The 17,573-nt window shown below is 43.5% G+C and overlaps 1 protein-coding gene across 1 annotated transcript; it reads left to right on the top strand.

Annotated features, from left to right (window-relative positions):
• The first annotated feature begins 13,877 nt into the window (after nucleotides 1-13,877).
• LOC140543638 (melanocortin receptor 4-like) lies at nucleotides 13,878-16,843 on the top strand. Its single transcript, XM_072666740.1, has one exon. The coding sequence runs from the start codon at nucleotides 14,344-14,346 to the stop codon at nucleotides 15,358-15,360; it is 1,017 nt and encodes a 338-aa protein (XP_072522841.1). The 5' UTR covers nucleotides 13,878-14,343; the 3' UTR covers nucleotides 15,361-16,843.
• Nucleotides 16,844-17,573: the final 730 nt, after the last annotated feature.

The following is a 17,573-nucleotide window of genomic DNA, read 5'->3' as shown; positions in this document are numbered from 1 at the left end:
CTGCCGATTCCTTAAGAACCTCCAAGGTCCTCAAGGATCTTATTGTGCTTGAATTGGGATAAAAATATAATTACCATATATTAATTCACATATGCAGGTGTCGGAGATGTAATCTTTGAAGGAAGGTGTGTGTTTGTGTGTGTGTGGGGGGGGGGGTGATCAGGCTGAGTCAGGGTAACCAAACCAGCATGCTCCTCCCGTCCCCCTGGAAACACTGACCCCTGCATAGTGTAACATAAGGGTTGAGGTAGGCTGCACATGCAGAGGGCCTTTAGAGGCCTACAGCAATACTCAGAATCAGGAACAGGCAGAGGTCAGAAAACAGGTAGGCAGGTACAACACGAGCAAACGCATAATCCAGGTCACAGTTCAATGCTGAAGGTCACCAATGCACCACAAACCCAAAGACTGGAAGATTGGTATAGTGACAGTGACTCGGTATGGCGGTGGTTGGTGTGGCGCAACAGATAACCTGCCAGTGAGATACTACACCATGTTGGAGACTGGGGTTTGATTCCTGGTCTGGGTGACTATGCTGTTCTACACCAATAAGAGTCCTTGGGCCAGACTCTGAACACTACACTGGTCCGACTCTGTAATATGAGTAACCTTGTAAGCCGCTCTGGATAAGATGTAAATGTATAGTACCAAGAACCCCCTCAAAACAGAGGTGCTTCAGAAAAGTCCTAATCAGTCCAATCACGTGTGCTGGAGATGAGCCTCAGGTGAAGGGTGCTGTTTAGCTCTTGGACATTGGAGCGCATGACCTGGGCATAAGCTCCACACTGAGGCCAGCAGGGGGAGACATTACACATAGACATGCATGCACTAAAACCAACAGAACTAATAATCCTGAATTCATTACAAATGAACATTTCTCTGATAAAATAAATAACCTCTGGCTTTCAGTGATTAGATCTGAGCAGGTCTGAGTAGACGTATTTCGACGTATAATTAGACTAATAATTAGCAGAGAGAGGTACTTGTCCCAAATGTGGGTTTCTGCCCTGTTCTATAGCTTTTAGCTTGTGGGTCCAATCTTTCTAGAAGAGGGAAGGGGAAATTGCACACTACTCAGAGGTACCTTTGTTGAGGTTTATAAAATGGCATGATACTTTCTGGTGCACACTCTTTCAGGACAAAAGTGCAGTGTAAATCTTTCCCCAAATGCTGTAGACTGGCTTGTTGTCGTGCTTGCTGAAGCCAGTACCACAGCTAAGTAATGCAAACGCCTGTCTAAACGCAAATGCCTCACTTTATTGCGTAAGTTCTGACAGAGTATGAATGGATTTTATCATTTTATTTTTATTAGCCGATGTTTTTACCAAGCAGCTCTCCAATGGATATCATTTTGCCCCATATATTTCTAATGCTGGAATCATCAGATAGGTAAGATATCTGTACACTCTTTTTAGGGGGACTTCTGAGAAGTTGGCCACTTCTAGAAAAAAATACACTGTTCCACGTTTTTAAATTGGGGCACTTAGAGTCCTGAGTTAACTTAAGCTAACCATACCAATGGCCTAGCAACATAATAGCAACTACTTGGAAGGGCAGAGCACCTGTAAATGCACAGCAGCTGTACCTGGAATACTATAGCAGGGGCTTAGTAACATCTCTAGTAACCACTTAGCAAAATGACTGCATTTTAACCACCTGGGAAACCACTAGTCATCGTTCAAAAAACCCCCACAAAATAAACCCTCTCCAGATAAATCGCTACATCCGTAAAGTGTGAGTCTGATCGAGGTTGGATGAGAAGTATAAACAGACACCATTCTGACTCCCTATTGGTTTATAAGAGATCCATCACACCTGCACACGTCCCGTCACTCTCCAGCGAGCTCACAGCAGACGTCTGTAGTCTAGTATGAAGACTGTGTCCGTGGCAGAGACTCAAGAGAGCTGCAGTGAAACGTCCCGACTGAGCCCCACATTTACACTCCAATAAAGCTTATTGATCACACGCCTCTGAAGTCTGACTTTCTGCAGCTTTACAAAACTTCTGGACGACGACTCCTCATATTTTCCTCCATGAAGCTCATGTTGATGCTCAGTAGAGCACAGAGACGCTCCTTTAATAGAGCTGATATTACTGAAATGCTTCATTTTTAATGGGCAGATCTGCAGCTGAAACAGGAGCCTAGTGCAGCCCAACATTTTTAACATCAACATTTTAATAGAACATTCTCCTCATTATGGCTTTTAGAGGAATGGGCTTTTGGGGAGGTGTAGAGGGATAGAGCACTATAGACCCCTGTGGCGTGACCTAAGCTTTCAGCCTTTGTTTTCCTTCCATTACTTTTACTTTTCTACTTAAAGTCGTTCTGAAACCAGTACTTTTACACTTTTACTGGAGTAAAAAGCTTTAGTTGATACTTCAGCTTCTATAGAAGTCTTTTAAACCCTAGTATCTCCACTCACTTCTACCCGAGGAATGGGTGTGAATACGTTTGACACCTTTGCTGCCCAGCAAGAACTTTACAACACCCTAACGCTGCATAATCACTCGGCACTCATTGTTCTTTATCTGAGAATTGCCACTTATGTCTGTCTGCTGCTGTAAAATATGTAAATAGTAAACATGTAAGAATGGATCTAGTTGGTTTTATCTGAGGTTTGGAATTCAATTACATAATGGCCATAAAAAAAGGCTTTCACTGACAACATCTGTGTAACCGCCTACACTCGCCACAGTACATCATCAGTAAGTGGTGTGTAACAGTAAGTGCTTGCCACACACACACACCTCAGGACAGTGGTAGCACTGATTTGACATGTTCACTCCCCCGAACCTCTTCAGGCTGAAAATCAATAAATACACTGGCACAAGGAGATTCTTCTCCTTCTCCTTCTCCTTCTCCTAGTCGGTGTGTGCTCTGCTCCACAAGTGTCATATTGCGGGGACTGGAATTATTTATTTAATAACCCCCAAGGTTATCTCTTCAGCACAGTCAGAATCCACTATTCACTGTTTGTTCTCTTTCACCTCGCATTGCAGAGCTGGGGAAAGAAAAAAGCTGCTGTGTGAGCTGTTTAAATATCACGACACGGGCAGGAACGCATGGGTCTGTCTGTGGCGATTATGGGCTTTTTTGGAATTGAACTGTTGAGTATTAAAGCATGTACACATAGGGACTGCGTAGCTGCAGTCTTCGGTGGTCGTCGTTGCCGTGGTCGTTCTGCACGTCAGTGGGAAGTAAAAGTAGCAGGATTTCCAAGACAACTGCAGTGACTGCTGCAAAGGCATCACGTTTCTTGTTGGTCTACTTTTTCATCTATAATAAATGGCAAGTGTCAGCGAAAGGGTGAAAGGTATGAATAAATGATAACTGGAGGGGGGGGGGTAAGGTTTGGGGTGCGACTGATCCAACTTTCGTAATTATTACAATACACAAAAAGCTTCGTCAAGCTCTTTTTTCACCCACTCAATTTCTTCACACTAATGAGGGTCCCCACCGAGTCAAGATTCAGGAACATCACCAGGCAACCAACCAGCCTGGAAGATGGCCGGGATTCGAACCAGCAATCTTCTGATCATAATGACTGGGTTTTAGTCCACTGGACCACTCAGCCATGAGTGTACCACTCTGTTACACTGAGATCTCCCTCCCCACACAGATGGACAGTGAGGGCTCTTGCCATCAGGCACAGAAGGAGCATGAAGAAGGAGATGAAGGAGATATGAAGAAATGAAGAACAAGAAGATATCTCATATCTATAAGCTAAAATTGAACAATATGTGCATTAAACATTAAAAGAGCTGAATCGTGTTTCAATGTTTTAATGTTAAAAAAGCTAATAAATGAAAGTTAAACATTTGTAACACTTAAAAGGCTGTTTGGAACTGTTGAGAATGCTAAAAACATACCAGTGTTTAATGCTATTACATGTTTTAAAAGCTGAATGTTTCTTGAATTTAGGGTCCTGGCTTACACCCCGCAAAGCGCTGGATGCAGTGGTGTAAAGCACGTAGCCGCTGGACTCTAGAGCAGTGGAGACGTGTTCTCTGGAGTGACGAATCACGCTTCTCCGTCTGGCAATCCAATGGACGAGTCTGATACTTGTCTGACTGCATTGTGCCCAGTGTAAAGTTTGGTGGAGGGGGGATCATGGTGTGGGGTGCTGTTCCTCAGTTCCAGTGAAAGGAACTCGTAATGCTTCAGCAGAACAAGAGATTTTGCTCAATTTCATGCTCCCAACTTTGCGGGAACAGTTTGGGGACGGCCCCTTCCTGTTTCAACATAACTGTGCACCAGTGCACAAAGCAAGGTCTATAAAGACATGGATGAGCGAGTTTGGTGTAGGAGAACTTGACTGGCCTGCATGGAGTCCTGACCTCAACCCCATAGAACACCTTTGGGATGACTTAGAGTGGAGCATGCGAGCCAGACCGTCTCGTTTAAAATTAGTGTCTGACCTCGCAAATGCGTTTCTGGAAGAATGGTCAAACATTCCCACAAACACTAAACTCCTAAACCTTGTGGAAAGCCTTCCCAGAGGAGCTGAAGCTGTTATAGCTGTGAAGGGTGGCCTGACATCATATTAAACCCTGTGGATTAAGAATGGGAGATCACCCAAGTGATCTTAAGTCCATATGCGTGCGAAGGCAGGTGAACAAATACTTTTGGCAATAAAGTGTAGCAATGGTGGAAATCAAAAACATGACCGAAATTTTAACAGTAAAACTGTCTACAAAACGAAAATTAAATGTCCATATACTGATCAAAATATACTGGTCAAAATGAGAATTGTTACCCTGTTGAAAAACATTATATAAAAATATAGTTACAGTGTTCTTGTTTTGCAAATGCTATAAAAAAGAAGCTGTTAAATACTGTTTGTTTTAACTTTGATGATAAAAAATATTAATTAAAATAATATTCAACTAAAACAAACAAAACAAAACAAAAAAAAATAATGAGATGACCTCAATTGTTGCTAGGTGGTTGCTATTCAAAGAGGTTGGTTACTAAGGCGTTGCTAGTCGGTTGCTAAGATGTGGCTAGGTGGCTACTATGGTACTAATGCATTGCCAGGTGGTTGCTACAATAACAGTTTGGTAGCTGAGGTGTTTCTTGGTTATTGGTTGTTGTTATTGAATAGGATTGTATGCTGAGGAGTCGCTAAGCAGTTACTAAGCAGTTGCTAGGTGATTGATAAGGTGTTGCTAAAGCTCTTGCTAAGATTTTAGCTCCCTAAAGTGTTGTACAAAGGAGTTACGCTACCATTCTGGCTACTGGGTGCCCCTTTTTTGGCGTTATTTTAGGCGAGCCGTCTAGGCATGTACTAGGTCTCTTAATGAATCATGGGTGTGTTTTTCTGGGGGGGCCTGACGGACAGTAATAAACCCATCAGGGTGTCTCTCGCCGTTCCCTTTAAGAGCCAGGTGCGGTCTGACTTTGGTGGATTGCTATTTCAGTGGTGTAAAGCGTAGGGGAGGTGTACGAGCGTCGGGCTGCACGTGCCTGTGTTGACAATTCACTGCCAAGATAGCAACGGACGTCTGACTGTGGACGTTTGCCTAGGCTGTTTTCAGTCAGTAGTCACCTGCATTTTCAGCAATATGCCAGAAATGGACCTGAACATCCTTCATTTCGAGACCACCAGATGCAGGCGGAAGCCGTGAAAATAGACTGTTGGCAGAGTGTGGGATAGCAACGAGCATCGCAACACACCTTACACAAGGGGGTAAGATAAGGCCCTGTGTTTACAAAGGATTCTGCACCAAAGCTCCTTAGAGACCCATTAATTCCAAACTTCCCATTAATTCTGGACGTGCCCTCTAGCACCTGAACAAACTGGAAGACATTAACCAGAGGTAGTTCTCCTGTTTTTTTTTATAGAATATAAACGTGGCCCAAATCCCAAACTGAGACAGCTGTCTGCTTTCTGTCCTTAGGATTAAGAGAGTCCATTCACTTCATATCAGTACCAGCCGAGCAAGCTGCTACTACATACTTGGAGGTTTCCCCCTTAAAAAGCCTACGGGCCGCTGGCAGGCCGGGATTGTTATTACAAACTTCTGTTACCAGAGAATTTCCCCACCCGTTTGTACAGAAATCACTGTAGTTACTGAGTAATAAGCCTTACTGTATTAAACAGATTTTTACAATTTTCCAGATCCCACTGGTTCGTCCTTGTGGCCTAAGAACAGTCAGGAAAACAGCCGAAACAGCTCCAAACTTCATGTGGTCTTCAGATTAGCTCAAGAACACGTAGAGAGCTTCAAGTAATGGGTTTCCATGGCCAAGCATCCATCTGGCAATCCGATGGACGAGTATGGGTTTGGGGGTTGCCAGTAAAACGGTACTTGTCTGACTGCATTGCGCCAAGTGTAAAGTTTGGTGGAGGGGGGATTATGGTGTGGCTACTAGTGACTACGGGCCGCCAGCAGGCCGGGATTGTTATTACAAACTTCTGTTACCAGAGAATTTCCCCACTAGTTTGTACAGAAATCACTGTAGTTACTGAGTAATATGCCTTACTGTGTTAAACTGATTTTTACAATTTCCCAGATCCCATTGGTTTGTCAATGCGGCATAAGAACAGTCAAGAAAACAGCCAGGGACAATTGCCGGGTAGGATTACACACAAAACACACACCAACAGGATAACAAGGAGAAAAGCTGGTGTGGTTGGTGTGGTGCAACAGATAACACCACTACCTGCTAGTGAGCTTCCACACCATGTGGGAGACTGGGGTTCGAGTCCCAGTCTGGGTGACTATGCTGCGCTACACCAATAAGAGTCCTTGGGCAAGACTCCTAACACTACACTGACCCACCTCTGTAAGTCGCTCTGAATAAGAGCGTCAGCTAAATGCCATAAATGTCAAAGCTAAATGTAGGGATGGACAAGAATAGCAGAGGAGAGAGAAAAACAGTTTTGACTGACAGCATTGCGAAAGCAGCATTAAAACCATATGAGTCACTTTAGGTCACTGTCACTACGGTAACAGTGCTGGGTAATTTGGCCTAAGAGGCGATATGGTGAAAAGCATTGTTATTAATTGCACAGATAACATTATTCTCCATGTTCCTTCAGAAAGTTCACCTGATGGAGCTTAATGAAGACTACACATGCCCCGTACGCTAGATCACAGGCTTTAATCAACACAGCCTCAGATTGTTGAAGGACAACTGTCTCTGTCCACCTCAGTACTTAACACCCCCACACAGCAACAACAGGGACCACTCACAGTCCCACTCTACCAGTTCCTCTACCTCAAACATCCACCCCTCTGACCAACAGCAGCCACTGACCGAGCACTGACGAACAGCTATCTCCACCTCCTCGCTCCACTCCTGAGGCAGTCCACCAGCACTACACCTACATTCACTGCTGACCAGTGAATTACAGCATGTCCCATTCGTGAAATTTCCTCCTTACTAGATATTGGGAACGACAGCAACTCGTACACGTAAAATGACAGCGGATGCTAACCTTCTGCAGAGTCAATAGCTACAGACCTCCACACTTCATGTGGTCTTCAGATTAGCTCAAAAAGAGTGCACAGAGAGCTTCATGGAATGAGTTTCCATTGCCTAGCATCCATATGGCAATCCGATGGACAAGTCTGGGTTTGGCAGTTGTCAGTAAAACGGTACTTGTCTGACTGCATTGTGACAACTGTAAAGTTTGGTTGAGGGGGGATTATGGTGTTGGGTTCTGTCCCTTAGTTCCAGTAAAAGGAACTCTTAATGCTTCAGCAGAGCAAGAGATTTTGCGGGCCAGGCCTTCTCGTCCAACATTAGTGTCTGATCTCACAAGTACGCTTCTGGAAGAATGGTTAAAGATTCCCATAAACACTAAACTCCTAAACCTTGTGGAAAGCCTTCCCAGAAGAGTTGAAGCTGTTATAGCTGCGAAGGATGACCCAACATCATATTAAACCATATGTGTTGAGAATGGGATGGTGAACTGGCAGTGTGTAAGAACATGGAAATGGATTAGGATCATGTTTGGCCGATTTTTCACCCATTTTCTTCCTAATTTGGACTACTGATTACCCAACCTGTACATTTAGCTTCATCTAGTTTAGTTTTATAGAGCATTTTATAGGGTTTTTAAAGTCTTTCTCAACCACATGCTGGAGAGCCCTCCAGAATGCCTGGCATCCGCCATTAATATAAACATCAAAAAGGCTGGAAAACATTAATTTCATTGTTTACTAATTATTTTTAGATAAACAGAGGCTAAAGACCATGGAAACATTCAGTCCAGTGGTCGGTGTGGTGCAACAGATAACACCACTACCTGCCAGTGAGCTACCATACCATGTGGGAGACTGGGGTTCGATTCCCAGTCTGGGTGACTATGCTGTGCTACACCAATGAGAGTCCTTGGGCAAGACTCCTAACACTCCTAACCTTGCCCCATATCTGTAATATGAGTAACCCTGGATATTGGTCTGGATAAGAGCGTCAGCTAAATGCCATAAATGTAAATGTTATATAAGAATAGTGCAGTAAATGGCAGTGTGCCATATACTGTAACATCAGATGTACTCGAATCCTCTAAACTATTAATTTAGACTGAATAATGCTGTTGACTGTGGCACAGCATCATCTGCTCTGATAAATTTTTCCGCTGCTTCCTCCCACACACACACACACACTCTTCAAACCTATCTCCCTAACATTTCTCATTACCAACATGTTCTGATCGTAGTGCATCTGTAATGCCTCAAGGTCTCCTGGATACCAATTTGAAGCTGGATGTAAAAAAAAAAAAAAAAAAAAAAGCAGCAGTGGGACCATACACAGTGCCGTGGTCCTACAACTCAGGCCTACAGTGCCCAGTGTGCATCTTCCCCCCTAGATAACTGCATAAATCGATGGACGCAACCTATGTGTCGACAGTATAGGTTGGTGGAGGTGGTGCAGTGATGCAGGGGGGGGGGGGATGCTTTCTTGGCACACTTTAGGCCAGGTAATGCCAGTCATTTTGCCCATCGCTTGAAAGCCACAGCCTATTTGAGTATTGTTGCTGACAATATGCATCCCGTCAGGACCGCAGCTGACCCATCCCTCAACGGTAATGTCCAGAAAGATAATGCACCATGTCACAAAGGTGCCTCAAACTTGAGCATGACAATCAGTTAAGTTTTCCTCAGTGACCTTCCTAATCAGGCCTTTTTTAATATAAAATTTGATCAGATTGGACCAACATGCCCCCTCCGATGCGCGTGCAGTCAAACCGGTCATTTTTCGATCAGCCGTCGAAGCCGCGGGGTAACCTCCACGCCTGAAGGGAAGTGCCGCATACCCTGGCTCCAAAGTGCCAGCCTGCATACGATGTGGGAGGAGAGCACCATCTACCCAGCCTGGAGAGAGCAAGGCCAATCAAGGCCAATCGGGCCCTCTCTGGGCCTCAGCTGACCGGGACTCAACCCAACCATTAGGGCTCCCTAATGCATGACGCAATGATGATTATAAACGAGTATTTATGGTGTTTTACTGTGAATATGTATAATATGTGGCCCGACCACACTCATGAGTTCCTCATCTGACACTACAGACTACATTAGTAATCTACAGAGCGGTCCGACAGTAAATCGGCTAGACATTTTTGGTTCGCTTTTTAATCCTAAACAATAAAATAGGATTTGCTGAACTGATTACTATGCAGAGAGCTTTTTTTCTAAAGCATCCGAAATATGAAAATGAAAAAAGGACTCTTTGAAAACCTTTGAATGAAGGCATATAAATATGTATTTCAATCAGGGACTGTTTCATCCTGCAAGAGAGAGCAGTAAGGGGGTTTAAAATATGCATTAGCATTATATTAGCTCCTATCCTCTGCTCTTTGGCCATGGTTGGAGTTGCTTTTGCCCACCCCCCAAATCATTGATCACAAGGCAGGAATACCCCCTGGACAGGACGTCAGTCAATCGCAGGGTACCACAGGTATTGCCATTCGTCCACACACACACAGGGGCAGTTTAGCGTGGTCAGTTCATCGTCCATGTGTGCATTTGAGAGTGTAGAAAACCACAACCAAACAAACTCTTCCCAGACAGCACACCAGAGCGAGGACTGAACCCACAACCCCAGGCCCCTGAAGCGGTGTGGTAACTTAGCGGTAGTCTTAGTAGATTGCTAAGCCTGAATGTTAAAATACGTGCTGTACTGTTTGCTAGCTCTGAAGCCATAATGTTAGCATCATTAGCGTATAAGCTACTGATGATTTTAATTAATGAAGCCCATTCACTGTCATTATACTTTGACATTTTTTACAATTCAAAAAATACTCTTCGTTGCATATCCATATATTCCAGCTTAGAAGGCCAGGGTCAGGCTGCAAGGTCAGCCATGCTACAGTGCGTCTGGAACTGGAGAGGATTTATGCCTTGCTCAAGGGTCCAGGGCATTAAACTCATAACCCTGTGATCGATAACCCAGTGCTCTAACCACTGAGCCATCATCTTGCCTGTAGCCATGCCAACGCCTGGGACAGCACTATTGGTCAAGTGAGTTCATGCTGCCAGAGAAAGTGCATGACAAAGCAGTAGCGCTCGATACAGCATATATATGCATGCATTACAGGGGCTGTATACTTACTATACATCCTTAAAATGTTGATTTTTTTAAGCGATGTGAGGAGAGAGCACCATCTGCCCACAATTGGCCTTGCACTTTCCAGGTCTCGGCTAGCAGCATGACCAGGGTTCGAACCAGCAATCCTCTGATCATAGTGACAGCGCTTTAGTCTGCTGGACCACTTGGGGATTTAAAGACAAACACAGGAAAAACATATAGCAGCATACTAGTAGTAGAAATCGTGGTAATAGTGGTAATAATGGTGGCAGTAGTTGACCGCCGGTGGGCTGAAAGTGGCCCCAGAAGTTTGTACAGAGGTCCCTGTAGTTCCTGAGTAATACACCTTAGTGTGAGAGAAGCCTTGGAGTGTTAAGGGGTTAAAAGTAACGGCTACAGTAACTCACTGTGGCAGATGTGAGCTTAAATGTTGATGTTCACTAATGAATTAACGTGAATCCCATTAACGTGAACGAGGCTGTAGATCAGCTATTGATGTTTTATGTATGTAGGATAGATCATTTCTATATTCCAATAATGGTCCAGCTAAGCTATCTTAGCTCACCCATAGCTTGTGCTGTTATAATGCATCAGTATGTATTAGTGCATATCAGTGCCACACCCTGCTACAGCAAAACAGCCCCAAACCAGGACACTTCCACCTCCACCAACAGTGGAGCTGATATCTAACTGTTCTGAGATCTTTTGAATCCCTCTCCAGACTCTGTAGGCTGTAGTCTGCATCTACAGCCTTCTTTCTGGAGGTCTCAGAGAGCTCAGAGAGGATCTGGCTGTGGTGATCTTCACCACTCACTTCAACAATCCAGAGCAAACCAAACCAAACCAAACAGCTGAGGGTTAACTATAGACAGGCTCCTCCAGAATCCTCTCTAATGATGCTCTGATCGTCTGCAGCTGATTCTAGTGTTAGCTGTTTTAAGTTCAGAATAAATCTGAAGTTGTCCTAAATGTATCCTCCCTCATTCTATTAATAGCATTTTACATCATATTGGTTGTTGTTATAGTTATATCAGCTCTCATATAATCTCTCAATATCGTTCACACAAAGATCAAATGTCCATGTTTAATAATGCTAATATAGACAGAAGCTTTTTCATATAGGAGGTCATGCCACATTTAGTGTGCGGTGTGCTGCATTTTTTCCACTGACTTTTCGTTTATGAACCCTGCAACCATTTGTTAATGTCAAGGCTGATGAAAGGTGGGTGGTGGGGAGAGTGAGTGAGAGTTTTTTTCAGCACTGGTCAGTTTCTCTGCATCTCCCAGCGACATAAATAGTCATTGGAAATTGATTCCTAGTCGTAGAGTTGAAATATTGCAGCTCGCTGTATTAAATGTCAGAGGGTGAAACTAAGAATCTCTGGGGAAAAAAAAAGAAAGGCAATAAAGGTGTGATTTTATACATTTTCTATAATTCGAGACGACTGTGCTGCATATATGTGAGGCCATATACTTCTCAAATCCCTAAAATGTTGAAATAGACTTCTGTACATATTTGTGAAGTGTACTGCCGGTGGGCCGAAAGTGTTATTACAAGCTTCTATTAGCAAATATTAGCCCCAGCAGTTTGTACAGAGGTCCCTGTAGTTAATGAGTAATGCACCTTAGTGTGAGAGAAGCCTTGGAGTGTTAAGGGGTTAAAAGCAACGGCTACAGTAACTCACTGTGGCAGATGTGAGCTTAAATGTTGATGTTCGCTAATGAGTTAACATGAACCCCATTAACGTGAACGAGGCTGTAGTTTTATTTATGTAGGATAGATCATTTCTATATTCCAATGTTTAAATAGTCTTTGCTATCAAACGTTCGCTGCTCTTTAAAAGGGTGTAATTACATTATTATGCCATGCAGAGGCATAAAATGGCCTTAACATGAACAACATTATTGTAATAGTTAATTACAATTATTTTTGGGACAATATATCGTCCAAATTGTGACGGGGTAATGTGGTCATAGGCCGGACGGAGGGCAAACACAAGGAAAACATAGAGAGAAAATGTTCACTTTACATTTAAGGCATTTAGCAGACGCTCTTTTCCAGAGCGACTTACAAAAGTGCTTTGCTATTTACCCAAGAAAAACCTCAGCTAGTTTAAATAGACTAATAATTCAAAGATCCTCTAATCCTAGACTCTACTAAACACAAGTCAGTAAGGAGACCATAGTACTCTACTATTCACCCAAGAACTCTCAGAGGAGGAGGGTCTTCAGTCTGGGGTTGAAGACAGCGAGCAACTCGGACACCCAGGGGAAGCTCGTTCCACCACTTTGGTGCAGGACAGAAAAAAGTCTGGACGCTCGTCTTCTGCGGATTTTAGGGGATGGCGGGTCGAGCCGAGCCCTACTTGAAGATCAGCTTTTGACCATTGCCATCAAGTATGGAGGAGCTGGCTGGTCCAGTCTGGGCTTTGTAGGCCAGAGTCAGGGTTATGAATCTGATGACCTGGGCAGCAGCTACAGGAAGCTACAGTGAAGAGAGAACGCAGCAGTGGAGACATGGCTGAATTTTCTGGCACATTTTCCAGGCTGTTTTGATTACTGTACTTTTAAGTAAAATCTGTAAGTAAAATCTATGTAAATGACCTCTGTCCTTCTTCAAATCAGGTTTGGGGTGGAGCACACCTTTAATTTCACATACTGTATGAATAAACCAACCTACTATATATCAATCATCGCTGTCCAATAAAAAAACATGTATCTCCAAAATGGTGACTTTACAGGAGAAGGCAAAAATGCTCCTAACTCTGAATAGAACTCAGAGAGGAAGGGTTCAAAATGGAGATACATGCTTTTCATTGGACAGCAGCAATATGCATATCTCATCACGGTCACACCGATTTTTTGCAGTTCTTTTTATTTCATTTAAAACTGGAAATTACAGGGAATTAAATATTTTTACACTGATTTCTTTATTTACTTGCTGTTTTGGAGATACATACTTTTTTGGTATAAATATTAAATAGGGCAATAATTGGCATGCATGCATTAGCATAATCATGCAATTATAATAAACAAATGCATTTATTAATAAATAAAGCTTTTTTTTAAAAGTAGAGTTACATTTCAACTAATTAAAAAAAGAAATCCCATAATAATATGATATATTTCTCATACGTCAACATGCGTTTTCCTTTGTGAAACATCCTAAATAGCCAAAGGCTTGCTCACAGGCCATGAATTATTCATGATTCTAGATGCTTGTAACCACACTGTTCTAATCCCTATATCCCCTCTAGATTGGCTGAGAAAAAAGGGGGAGAGGCTAGAGCACAGAACTCCAGCTGCTGAGTGACGATGCACTCAGAGCCGGGAGGAGCGCGCGTGCATGCGACTGAACTGCCTCTGCGATATGCGCCGGATTGGGAGATGATCCTTCACTCCCTGCCTTTCTGACTCGTCGCTGAGCACGGCTGGCTCGCTTTCCTCTGCTCTTTTCAGCTTCTCTTTTTTTCTCTTCTTCTTACGCTGTTTTTGCTCTTAAATCTAAAGGTCTAATCATCTTTTCTCTACTTTTTTAAAACGGTTTTATTTTCTGGCACCTTCTGTGTCGCTTCATGCTGGTGAAGAGGGTCTGGAAGTGGGCAGTGACCGTGGACATTCAAGCAAGGTGAGAAAATTCCACGACATAACCAGATACACGTTTTCTCCTTCGTTTCGGAGCCTGAACTCGGACATGGAAGGCCGCTGGACACTCTGGTGATTGTTCGGGAACTATGAAGAACTTCAGGAAAGCGCAAGGGTGCTGCTAAAATCATGTAGAACATCACCAACAGCTTCGAAGATGAACACCACCCTGCACTATGGACTTATCCAAATGTACAATGCTAGGAATCGCAGTGTCGCCAGCCTGCCCATCCACAGAGACGCCCAGGGCGGGAAAGACTCCTCCTCATCCTCGCAGGGATGCTACAAGCAACTGCTAATCTCCACAGAGGTGTTCCTCACTCTGGGCATAGTCAGCCTGCTGGAGAACATCCTGGTGATAGCAGCTATCGCCAAGAACAAGAACCTGCACTCGCCCATGTACTTCTTTATCTGCAGCTTGGCTGTGGCGGACATGTTGGTTAGCGTCTCCAACGCTTCGGAGACCATCGTGATTGCCTTGATCAGCGGCGGGAACGTCTCCATCTCGGCCGGAGTGATCCGCAGCATGGACAACATCTTCGACTCCATGATCTGCAGTTCGTTGTTAGCGTCCATCTGCAGCTTGCTAGCGATCGCTGTTGACCGCTACATCACCATCTTCTACGCGCTGCGCTACCACCACATCGTCACCGTCCGCCGCACGCTAGCCGTCATCAGCTGCATCTGGGCGTGCTGCACGGTCTCGGGCGTCCTCTTCATCGTTTACTCGGAAAGCACCACTGTGCTGGTGTGTCTCATCAGCATGTTCTTCACCATGCTGGCCCTCATGGCCTCGCTCTACGTCCACATGTTCCTGCTGGCGCGGCTCCACATCAAGCGCATAGCAGCTCTGCCGGGCCACGCGCCCATCCGACAGAGGGCCAACATGAAGGGGGCCGTGACCTTAACGATCCTGCTGGGCGTGTTTGTGGTGTGCTGGGCGCCGTTCTTCCTGCACCTCATCCTGATGATCTCTTGCCCCAGGAATCCCTACTGCGCCTGCTTCATGTCCCATTTCAACATGTACCTCATCCTCATCATGTGCAACTCTGTCATCGACCCGCTCATCTACGCTTTCAGGAGCCACGAGATGCGGAAAACCTTCAAGGAGATCTTCTGCTGCTGGTACAGCCTGCCCAACATCTGTGTGTCTGAGCCGCCAGAATCCTGCTAATCGGGGATGGTTAGGGCATGTTAGGGCAGCTCAGCTCAATGGGGGGTCCTGCTGTGGTCACCATCCTTTTCCTGGTAATCTTCCCTCCATCACACCCAAGTTTGTGAGTCAGGGTCCTAACTTCTCCAGGATGCAGATCACCAGGAAAGCTTAGTTCCAACACAACACACCTGTCGCTGATATTCAATCATGGTGGTACGAAGCTCTCCTATACATAGACCACACAGACCATGTAAATATGTAAATAGCACTCTCTGTGACACACTGAACATCCTGAGTGTAGCTGAACAGTCGATACATGTTAGGCTAATGTAGCTTACAAGTAATGGAACCCACCAATTAGCTTTGTGCAAACTGTAGGCCTCAATCACTGCACATCACCTTTACGAATTTATCTACGCAGATGGGCGCGGTGGTCCCGAAATGAGGGGTGTTCAGGTCAATTTCTGGCGTATTGCTGTGTATCACTGACTGAAAAGAGCCTAGGTAGACGTTCGTCAACAGTCAGACGCTCGTTGTTATCTTGGCAGTGAATCGCCAACACAGGCGCTTCACCGCTTAGATAACAATCCGCCAAAGTCAGAAAACAGCCATGATTCATTAAGAGACTTAGCACATGCCTTTTGAGCGTTTCGAGACGAGCAAGGCGCACTTTCCCCGTCGCTATGATAGCAAAGACACACCGTCATGCCCCCTAAATCAAGCTGAGCGGTGCACAGTAGACGCCTCGGCAAAAGATCGCTAAAACAGGACCCACTGTGTTGAATTTGGACGTTATTGCTACATGATATACCTCCTCAGACCTGCACTGATCACCACTTTGTAGATCATTTGTTTATAGATAGATGTTTTTTGTGATGCTCACTAAGGCTTAACCTAACAGGTGAAGACCAGGACGGTCAACACGCCAAAACACGGGACATTTCAGGCACACAAGTGGTTAAAACGCAGGGACAAATGGAACTTTTCACTTTTCTGTATCTGTGTTTCGACAGTTGTGTATTTTGTGTGCGTGTGTGTGTGTGTGTGTAAATGCTTTAATCCCCTAGAACATTCCAGCTGTGTAAACTGCGATGTCCTGAGGGGACTATATGGTAATCTAACTGACTAAATATAGCCTTTAGCCTTGTGGCATATTCAACAGGCTATGAGCTACTGACGCACATACGAATGAGAAAACAAACAAACAAAAAAAACCTGAAAAGGAGTTCAAGTTCAAACCTTTATATAAAAAAAATTCAGTTTTTTTTCTTTGCATAGGACTTTTATATAATTGTCTACATATGTACCAACTGTTTTCTTGTTTAAATGCCTTAAAATATGGTGTACATTTTGGGGAAAAAAAGATATATATACTGCTCTGTTGCATTGTGTGTTGGCCTGAAAATGCTGCTCTGTGAAAGCCTATATATTTTATGTTATGGTGGCCCAAAGCTATTTTAATAAATAATAAAAAAAACATAACTGTCAAATGCCAAAAAAATGATTGTCTGTGTATTTTGTCAGTGTTTTTTGCTTTCTAGTGGGTGTAACAGAAGTCTCTTATCTCCAAACCCTGATGCAAAAAAAAAAAAATAAAAAATAAATAAATAAATAAAAACAAAGATCATAAATAAAATCATATATGACTAGATTGACTATTATTTCACAGAGGCCACCCAACTGTATTGGAGAGAGAACAATATTTTGATAGCTACGGCTTGCATGGCTGTATAATATAAATTGCACCATACACACACACACACACACACGATCCACATATTTTCCAATATATAAAAGAGCGGCAACAACTACTTATCAAGAGTATATTGAAATATAATATATAGTATTTTCCAACAAATCACAATACAGTATACCTCTGTTGGATAAAAGTTTTATTATTTATAAATTTGACCCAACGAAATGTGTAGTTTTCAAACACAAAGGATAGGCTTCTAGATAGATGGTAACACACTTTCTGAGTCAGTAACAAGGATTAACAGTGCATTTGAGCTCTATTATCTGGTACTGCCATCCAGACATAACAATCTCTGCTTAAATCACACATTCTCTAGTGAAACAAATGCAGTTAATTGTATTTAAGACATACTAAGATTTGTGTATTGTAAGACTAGCAAATTTATTTGTTTTCAAAAATGTTACCAAAAACTTCAGGTACACTGATTACACTTAAAAATATATACCATATAACATTATTTAAAATACATTACTAA

The sequence above is a fragment of the Salminus brasiliensis genome, chromosome 22 (genome assembly GCF_030463535.1).
Source record: "Salminus brasiliensis chromosome 22, fSalBra1.hap2, whole genome shotgun sequence".
NCBI classification, from domain to species: domain Eukaryota; kingdom Metazoa; phylum Chordata; class Actinopteri; order Characiformes; family Bryconidae; genus Salminus; species Salminus brasiliensis.
This window is presented reverse-complemented; position numbering and strand designations above follow the sequence as displayed.

Excerpts from the sequence above, each read along its gene's own strand:
- LOC140543638 (XM_072666740.1), top strand. The coding sequence starts at position 14,344 with ATGAACACCACCCTGCACTATGGACTTATCCAAATGTACAATGCTAGG.